The sequence below is a fragment of the Passer domesticus genome, chromosome 8 (genome assembly GCF_036417665.1).
Source record: "Passer domesticus isolate bPasDom1 chromosome 8, bPasDom1.hap1, whole genome shotgun sequence".
Classification (NCBI taxonomy): Eukaryota; Metazoa; Chordata; class Aves; order Passeriformes; family Passeridae; genus Passer; species Passer domesticus.
The window spans coordinates 631,373-640,956 of record NC_087481.1 but is presented as its reverse complement, the minus strand read 5'-3'; the positions used below and the strand labels follow the sequence as shown (position 1 = coordinate 640,956).

General features: G+C 53.2%; 1 protein-coding gene across 1 annotated transcript in view; it reads left to right on the top strand.

Moving 5' to 3' along the window:
* Positions 1–2,609: 2,609 nt before the first annotated feature.
* The window catches only part of LOC135306026 (zinc finger protein 345-like), a gene marked incomplete at its 3' end in the record, with an annotated part of 155,699 nt that continues 148,724 nt past the window's right edge, over positions 2,610–9,584 (top strand). Inside the window, exon 1 of the mRNA XM_064429591.1 lies at positions 2,610–3,069. Within this exon, the coding sequence (XP_064285661.1) occupies positions 2,610–3,069 (460 nt within the window). The remainder of the gene's footprint in view (positions 3,070–9,584) is intronic.

Sequence of the window (9,584 nt, the reverse complement as noted above, 5' to 3'; positions counted from 1 at the left end):
GAAGGATGTAATTGATACATCAGACTCTCTTTTTCCCTATCTAATAAATAGTTGTGATCTGTGGTGATAAAATTGAAACAGTACTCAATATTAATACAAGAATTAAAATAATTAATATTTGGAAATAATAAAACAGTTAAAGGTATAATGCCAAGAAAGACAGGGAGAGGAGGGGTGTCATCCTCCCCCCCCACCCTTCTCATGCAGATGTTCAGAAGAAGAAGAAGAAGCAAGAGATAACTATTTCTAAATTTAGTTGGAAGAGAGGAAAATTTGGTTGGACATCCAGGAAAATTAATTATATGAGATTTATTGCTTTGATGCTAGAACATAATATTGGCTTGTATGATATTAGCTGTGGCTTACATTATACCAGCTTGGTGTGCATGTGTAATCCAAAAGGTGAATCAAAGGACATTGAGCAAGAGGAGAGGCCTTCATCAGAGATGACCCCCAAAGAGTGGCATGACCCCCTAAAAAATGTTGGATCATGCATGGTAAAGGTGATAATGAGGGTGGAGATACAAGTGTGACAAATTGAAAATGGGAGGAGATGGTGATGATGTACATTATAAAAAGGAGAATTTTAGGTTTGGCAATATGTACGTGAGGGGACAGGGGTCAAGCCCTGCACTCTGTACCCTGTGCTACCCCACACAGTTATTTTTGCTTATGTGCTATTATAAGAACCAAATTATCCCTATAATAACCAAATTATATTGTCAATATTTTGAGTGCATTCAATTTTATATACTTTTAAGCTACTTCATTTAAACTGCTGCTACATTTAATGTTGTTTGGGTTTTTTTTATGATGGGATAATTAAGAAAATATAACATAAACATTTGTTCAAAAGACCTGAACAAGAAAAGCTCATGGCAAAAATTGAAGTTTTAAATCTTCTGTGCTTAATTAGACAGATTTCAGATGTGTATCCCAGGTGAATATGTTATATCGGAAAAAATGCAGAGACAACTATTTTGTCCTGTTTTCTTTTCCTGTTTATAGATTGATATCAGTAATGTCCAATTGATATTGACCTCAGCACCTTCTAAAGCAGTCTGAAAAGATATGAAAATCAAGAAACTTCATGGCTGACAATCAAGAACACTTTGTCCCCACCACCTCCCTGCCATATCCCCCATCCAACCTCTGGCACTCCTATGGATAAGGAATGGTGTGGCCAGCAGGAGCAGGGCAGTGATTCTTCCCCTGTGCTCAGCACCAGTTAGGCAGCACCTCAGGTGCTGTGTCCAGTTCAGGACCCCCAATTTAGGAAGGACATGGAGGGGCTGGAGCATGTCCAGAGAAGGGCAACAAGGCTAGTGAGTGGTCTGCAGCACATGTCCTGTGAGAAGCAGGTGAGGGAACTGAGTTCATTTATCCTGGAGAAGAGGAGGCTTCAGGGAGACAAGGCAATGTCAGGGCACAGATTGGACTTGATGATTTCCAAGGTCTTTTCCAACCTTACTGATTCTGGGATTCTCTAAATCCACCCTTGCAGCAGTTGCAGGATGAGCCCTGGGCCTCCTCTTCAGAAGCTCCAGCAGCCCAGGTGCCTCACCTTCTCCTGCCAGCCCCAAAGCCCATCCTGTCAGTCCTGCAGAGCCTCTGCAGCTCCTCCTCATTGCCCAGAACAGGGACCCCCACAGGCAGACACAGCAGCCCAGATGTGCCCCCCTGGCCTGGGCTGCCTCTGGCAAGGGAGCAGCTTGAGGCACTGCAGGAGCCTGCAGACAATTCCTGCAGCACTTGGAGGATGATCCTGCTCCCCAAGGGACGTTCCCATGGTGCCAAGTCAGGAACTGCAATGGGGAGTGGGGCCAGAGAGGAAAGGGCAAAGAGGGATGGGCTGTGTGCAGGGGAGGGGACAGGGCTGGACAATAGGAAGAAACCTGGATCAGGGATGGGTAAAGAAAGCAAAGGTGGAGCAAAGGAAATTCTCGGGGCAGTTTTATGGTGGCTGCCAGTCAGCCCTGGCTCTGAACAACAGCGTCTGCAGTGGGACAGGAAACTCCCAGCTGGTGGGAACAAACTTTCTGGCTGACTGCAGAGGCCAGGACAAAGCTGAGTGGTTTCCCTGGTGTCCCCCAGCCCTTGCTGGCCCCAGGGGCTGATGGCATTTGTGCTCCCTCAGGTTCATGTCCCCAGAGCAGCAGCATGGGGGTGCTCCAATGCTGTCCTGCCACAGATGAACTGGGGGAATTTCCTTTCCCTTCCCTCTGGCACAGAGGCAAATCCCATCCTCTTTCTGTCCTCCCCCCCCCCCCCCCCCCGACAAGGATCTGAGGATGGAGACCAGCGAGGACAAAGCCCCATGGCACGACATCGTAGCAGAGGCGATGATGTTGAGCAATTTGAGTGGCTCCACAGCACAGGAATACAACAGGGAAGAAAAGCCGCAGAGATCCCACAGGAGGAGGGGCTCCAAACTCAGCCCAGGGTACTCTGAAAAGGAAAGACCCACCCTGAGCCAGGTAGGTGGACAGAGCTTCAGCCAGAGCTCGGAGCTGGTGGTCCATGAGCAGCCTCATGATGGGGACAAGCCCCACAAGTGCTTGGAGTGTGGGAAGAGGTTCAGGCAGAAGACCACCCTGATCTGCCACCAGATGATCCACACTGGGGAATGGCCATACAAATGTGGGGAGTGTGGGAAGGGGTTCAGCTACAGATCCACCCTTGTGACCCACCAACGCATCCACAGTGGGGAGAGGCCCTACGATTGTCCTGAGTGTCAGAAGAGGTTTCGGATCAGCTCAGCTCTCCTCCTGCACCAGCGGATTCACTCAGAGAAGAGGCCCTTCTGCTGCCCTGATTGTGGGAAGGGCTTCAAGTGCAACTCCAACCTCGTCAGGCACCGGCTCATGCACACCGGGGAGAGGCCCTACGAGTGCCCCACGTGTGGGAAGAGGTTTCAGGCCCGCTCCAATCTCCTCAGGCATCAAAGGATTCACACAGATGAGAGGCCCTTCCGCTGCCCTGACTGCGGGAAGGGCTTCAAGCAAAACTCCCACCTCATCAGGCACCGACGCATCCACACTGGGGAGACGCCCTACGGGTACCCCACATGTGGGAAGAGCTTCACCCAGAGCTCTGACTTGACCAGCCAGGAGTCACTGGTAAGGGCTGTCCTGCCAGTGCCCCAACTGCAGGGAGAGCTTTGTGCCCTGCTCCAGCTTCATCCCCCATTGGAGGACCCATATTGGAAAGAGCCCTGGAGATATGTGTTCCCTGTGATCCATGCTGGGGAGACACCTGTCCCTCCTCCTGCCCCTGCCAATGACATGGTGTGGGATCAAAGACCATGAGGGTATGGCCAGGGCCATGTCATTACCTTCACTCTCACCTCTAGTCATTGCCAGGGGCAGGAAAAGGACTCTTTCCCTGAGGAGAAGAGTGTCCTTTCCAGGCAGGAGGAAATTGTGGCCGGGAAGAGACAGTTAGTTGCATTGTAGTTTTCCCTTTTGCATATCCCTTCTGTGATCAATATTGTTTTTGTTTCTGTTTGTTTCATATCTCATTGCTGTTCCCAATAAATTGTTCTTATCCCAGCCCAGGATCTTTGCCTTTTGTTATTTCCATGGGAGGTGGGATGTCAGCGCATGGCAGTGCAGTTTTAGTTGGATCAGGAAATTGGGGAATCCCATTCCTAAAGGCCAGCCTGTGGAAACAGAGCATCCCAGCTGGTCCCAGCCCTGGTGCCCATGGCAACAGCCTTGAGAGCGGGTCCCTGGCTGGGGCTGTGGGAACCTCTTCCCTCTGGTGCCCAGGGACAGGACTAGGGAACGGCTGCAGCTGAGTCGGGGCAGGCTCAGGTTGGATCTCAGGAAAAGGTTTTTCCCCAGAGGCTGCTGGGGCACTGCCCAGGCTCCCCAGGGAAGGCTCCCAGCTCCAGGGCTCTCTGAGCTCCAGCAGCATTTGGACAGCGCTGCCAGGCTCTGGCTGGCATTTTTGGGGTGTCCTGTGCAGGGCCAGCAGTTGGACTCCAGGATCCTGATGGGTCCCTCCCAGCTCAGCCAATTCTGTGGAACTGGGGGAACAGGGGCCTGGTGATGGATGCCATGGAAACTGACCATAGAAATGGGGCTGGTGATGGTTGCCTGTTAAGGATCAGATTTTTCACACGCCCTCAGAGGAGTTACATGGGGACATTCCAAGAGTCTCCAGGATGTTCAAGAGCTAGAATGTCACAGGCAGAGACAGGGGCTCCATGGACACCTCCCAGGGGTTTCTGGGGATGGTAAAGAGCCCTGTGCTCAGAGGCAGTCACAGCCATTCCATGGTGACATCCCAGGGCACCTTGGGCTGCAAAGGCACCGATCTGTCACAGGCACTCACGAGGGCTCCACGGTGACATCCCAGGAGTCCCCAGGCTGCCAAAGAGCCGGGATGTCCCAGACACTCCCAGGGTTTCCTGTCATGGGCACAGTGCGAGGTTCAGGCACAAGCTTTATTTCTTTATTGGAGAAACTCCTGTTGAGACATGATGTGGAGAAATGACACCCAAGAGCCACCATGGATCCTCAAAACCCCTGCAGGACCCCTACACTTCTAAAACTCCTTTTAATACAGGAGACTGGGAGTGGTTGGATCCCATCCCAGGCCCAGACATTTTCAAAGGTGTAAAAGATTGGACAGGTAGAATTGAACCTTAATGCAATTTGTCCCACAGGATTAATGATGGAATACCAGATAAATTTCTATTAATACAGCTCGGATTGCTTCTGATCATAATTAGAAGAAAGAACTTAACTACAGTTATTTACTCCACATTACAGGACCTATAACAATTATTAGAATATTCTGCTCTAGGCAACATTTTGAAATAAACAGGGCCTTGCAGGAGTTGTTGGAGCCCACTGCAGGCAGAGCCTCCTGCTCCAGCAGGAACTGCCTTTCCTGTGCCAGGAGCAGGGCAGGTCCCGCTGCAGGAAAAGCCCCAGGCTAGCCCCAGCACAGGGAAGGGCTCGGGCACAAGGGCAGAGTGCCGTGCTGGGAGCTGTGCCAGGCAGAGCCTGAGGCACCAAAGGCACCTTGGCAGCAGCAGCTGCTTGCAGGCCATGGCCAGAAGCCTCCCTTGGCAGCCTGGCCTGGTGGCCAGCACTGCAGAGCTGCTGCCTCAGGGCTCATTTCTGCCTGGGCTCTGAAAAGCCACTTCTGCTCCAGGAGCCTGCCTGGGAAGCCATTGGCCCCAGCGCCTTGGGCACAAGATATGAATGACAAAACTCTTCATGCCAGCAGAGACAAGGCAGGGGCAGAGGAAAGGGGAGAGGCAGGCCCAGGGCACAGGGCTGCCATGGTGATGGCTGTGAGGTCACTGCCCCTGCAGCAGCCTGGCTGCCCTCAGCAGACATTCTGGCCAGAAGCATTGTGAGGGCACCCAGCACATCAGAGAACCCACACAACAGCAATTCTGTTCTTGGGGATAAGAGGGTTTCACTGGCTCAGGTTGCACAAAGCTCCTGCTCATGGGCAATTCCTGGGATGGGGCATTCACTTATCTGGAAAAGCAGTTGCAGTTTCCTGCCTCTCTCATAACTGTAAAATATTTCCTCTTTCTAACAAATGTAAATCCACCCTCATTCGGTTTAGAGATATTGAGCCTTGTTCTGTCACTGCAAGATTTGGGAGAACGTAACTTTGACCACTATTTTTCCATTTTCACACATCTTGGAGAGGACCCAAACATCTCCCAAGATGAGGTTTGGAGGCCTCATCACATAACCAGCAGGGAGAGGCTGATGGCTCTGGGCTCAGTGGTGTGGAGACTGAGGACAGAACAGGAGTAGCCTGGGAGGGATTGAAGGGTGGTTTCAGAGAGGCTGGAGCTTCATATTTAAATGATCCTGAGAAAGATAATGGCAGCAAGGACAGCTGAGGAGGCCCGAAGTGGACACTAGGAGAAAGGAATATTCCTCCCAGGGCAGGGCTGTGGTGCAACACATCCCTCAGAAGGAGCCTGGAGCAGCCCAAGGCTTTGTGTGGGCGGGCAGAGGCAGGCAGGAGGCAGAGCTGTCAGCAAAGGAAGGGGCCAGCCAGGTGGGGCAGCCGGGGGATGACGACAGCCTGCAGGGACAGAGGCGCAGGGCAGGGACACCGTAGGACAGCCTGGGCTGCAGAGGGCACAGGGATGGGCAGCAGCTGCAAGGCCCTGACAGAGCCAACTTGGGCAGCACTTTGGCCATGGCTGCTGGCCCTGGGCCTGAGCCAGGAGCAGGAGACAAGTGACCCTTGCAGGCCTGGGGCCTCATTGCCTCCTTGTCCCTGCTCAGCAGCCTTGCAGGGGCCGCCCCATTGTGCTGTCCTTGGCATTGCACATCCCCACATGCCAGAGCCCATCCCGGGAAGAGCCCTGAGCAAGGAGGGAGGGACAGGATCTGCCTTGCCAGGGGCTGGGGCTCAGGCCTTGGCCCTTTGCATTCCTGAAACACATCCAGGTTTACTCAGCACCAGAGGCACGTTTCCCTTCCTTGTCTGAAGCTGTCATCACTGCCTCCATTGTTCTGCTCTAACTGGAACCTGGGGACACTTTCACATGAGTTATGTCCCTCAGTAGACCCCATTTAAACTACAAGAAATCTCTATGTTTCAGCTTAACTTGGAGTTCTTGAGAAGCTTTTTGAGCACACTCCAAGGGACTGAGTCTGATGCAAAGAGCACCAAAGCCCCAGAGTGTGATTAAAGTCCTGGTGCTGTGTCTGTGCTGCTGAGCTGGGCCGGGCTCCTGGCCCAGAGGCAGCTCCTGGCAAGGGCAGCGCTGCAGAGAGACAGCTCTGGCCAGGAGCAGCTCCTGTGCACAGCCCAGCAGGGCTGGGGCACTGCCAGGGCAGCTCAGGGACACCAGCAGGGCACAGCCAGAGCTGACAGGGGCTCAGCACTGGCAGGGGCTGGGGGATGTCCCAGAGGGGGCTGTGTCACAGCGGCACCTCTGTGGCTGTGTCCTAGAGGCACAGAGCAGCTGTGATGTCAGCAAGGGGCTGTGTGACAGCACAGAGTGGGCTGTGTGAGGTCACAGGTTGGGTTATGACATCACAGAGTTTGTTGTGTGAGGTCACTGAGCAGCTGCAGCATCATAGAGGAGACTGTGTGACAACACAAAGCAGGCTGTGACATCATGGTATGGCTGTATGACATCATAGAGGAGACTGAGGTCAAAGTGTGTGCTGTGACATTACAGAGTGGCAGCATGACATAACAGAGAGGGTTTTGTGACATCACTGAGGGTGTTGTGACATCACAGAGCTGTCTGTGACATCATGGAGTAGGGTATGAGGCGATAGAGCAGATCCGGACGTAACAGCTGGTGGCTCTGTGACATCAGCGAGTGGGTTGTGACATCACTAGGTGGCTGTGTAACATCATAGAGAAGACTGTGACATCACAGAACAGACTGTGACATCACAAAGCAACTTTCTGACATCACAGAGTCTTCTGGGACATCACAATGCAGCTGCATGACATTCCAGGGTGACATCCCAGAATTGGCTCTGTGACAAAACAAGGGTGCTGTATGACATCCCAGAGTGGGCTGTGACATCACAGGTGGCTGTGTTAAATCATAGGGTGCTCTGTGACGTCACAAGATGCTGTATGAGATCACAGGTGGCTGTGTGACATCCAAGGGGCTGTGTGACATCACAGGGTAGCTGCTTGTCCCTGCTCAGCAGCCTGGCAGGGGGCCGCCCCATGGTGCTGCCCTTGGCATTGCACATCCCCACATGCCAGAGCCCATCCCGGGAAGAGCCCTGAGCAAGGAGGGAGGGACAGGATCTGCATGGCCAGGGGCCGGGGCTCAGGCCTTGGCCCTTTGCATTCCTGAAACACATCCAGGTTTGCTCAGCACCAGAGACACCTTTCCCTTGCTTGTCCCCACCTGTCATCACTGCCTCCAGTGTTCTGCTCTACCTGGAACCTGGGGACACTTTCAGAGTCGTGTCCCTCAGTGGGACCCATTAAAACTTCAAGAAACTTTGGAGTTTCAATTTAACTTTGAGTTCTGGAGAAGTCTTTTGAAGGCTCTCTCAGGGACTGAGTCTGATGTAAACAACACCCAAGTCCCAAGAGGGTCATTAAAGTCTTTGTTCTGTGTCTGTGCTGCTGAGCTTTAAAGGAACAGCTCTTCCCAGGACCAGCTCCTCTCCCAGCCCAGCAGGGCTGAGGGCTCTGCCTGCAGGCACTGAGGGGACAGGAGCCTGGCAGAGACAGGCTGAGGAAGTCATTGAGCTGAAACTTCACTTGGGGAAAGATCTTCACAGCCCTCCACATGGTGAGTCAGTGGATGCAGGGCAATGTCCCCTGTGCTCCTGGAGGGATCTCCTGAAGCCAGCACACCCCACAGCCTGGGGGATGTGCCAGGAGGACTCTCCCAATTTCTCTGTGGCAGGGGAGCAGGAGGAGGAGGAGGATGTGCTGCAGAGCAGGGCTGCCCTGGGCACCCTCAGAGGGACAGGGCAGGACGGCTCCTGCTGCCAGGGACGGCTGCAGGGGGTGAAGCTGGGGCTGCAGCCAGGGCTGCCAGGGCTGTCCTGCAGAGCAGGTCCTGCAGCCCTCAGGGCTCTTGGCCAGCCCAGGGGATGTGCCACCTGCCAGGGGCAGCTCTCAACCTGCCTGGCAGCTCCCCATGGACACTGCAGGGGAGAAGTTGGAGGTGGCAGGAGCAACCCCCATCAGGACAGATTCCTCCTGCTGTGGAGATGGTGCTGCATGGCCAGGGCTGCTCTCAGCTTTCTCCTAAAGGGAAGGGGCTGTCAGCTTTGGCTGTGTCACTGAGACTCCTGCACTGTCAGCCTGGGCATGAGCAGATGTGCCTCAGATCTCCCTCAGAAATTGCCTCCTCAGCCTCCTCTCCCTACAGACAGCAGCAGCAGCACCTTGGCTTGCAGCATCTCTGTTTGTCTGCCCTGTCCTTAGGGCCCTGCTGCCAGGGAGATGCCCCTGGGCAGTGCCCTGTGCTGGGAGGGGTCTGCAGGGCAGAGCTGAGTTCCCAGGGCTGGGCTGGGCTCTGGCAGCACTGGCAGGGACAAGGCTCAGGTAAAGAGAAACAGCTCCAAATAGGCACAACTGCAGGCAGCAGACAGACAGACCAACCTTTGGCATCCCTCCCTGTCCAGCTGCACAGGGAAAGAGAGAAGGGTTTGGAGAGATTGATTTTGAAACTGGAGTGTTCAAAACGGCCACATTATTTTTAAGTACACTTTGAAATTTGTCCATCCTGTACTAGAGGCTGGTGAAATGAACAAAGGACACCTGTGTGGGACCAGCAGGTTTGACTGCTCTGGGGCACAGGGAGCCCTGTTTTCCCTCTGGGCTCCCCAGTGTTCAGGCTGAGAGCAGTGCTAAGAACAAGACATCAGCCCCTTCCAGAAAACACGTAGTTACTTAGCAGCCAAACCTAAATTAAAAAAAAAAAGTAAATGAAATTTCCCCAAAGAAAGAGAAGCAATTTTGAGTGATTGTGTAAGAAATTAGCAGAGGATTGACTCAAGGTACTTTGTCCAGATTATAATTGTTGTCTTTGAATAGCTCATAATACCCAGAGTGAAGAAATGTCCAACAGCAGCTCCATCAGGCATTTCCTCCTGCTG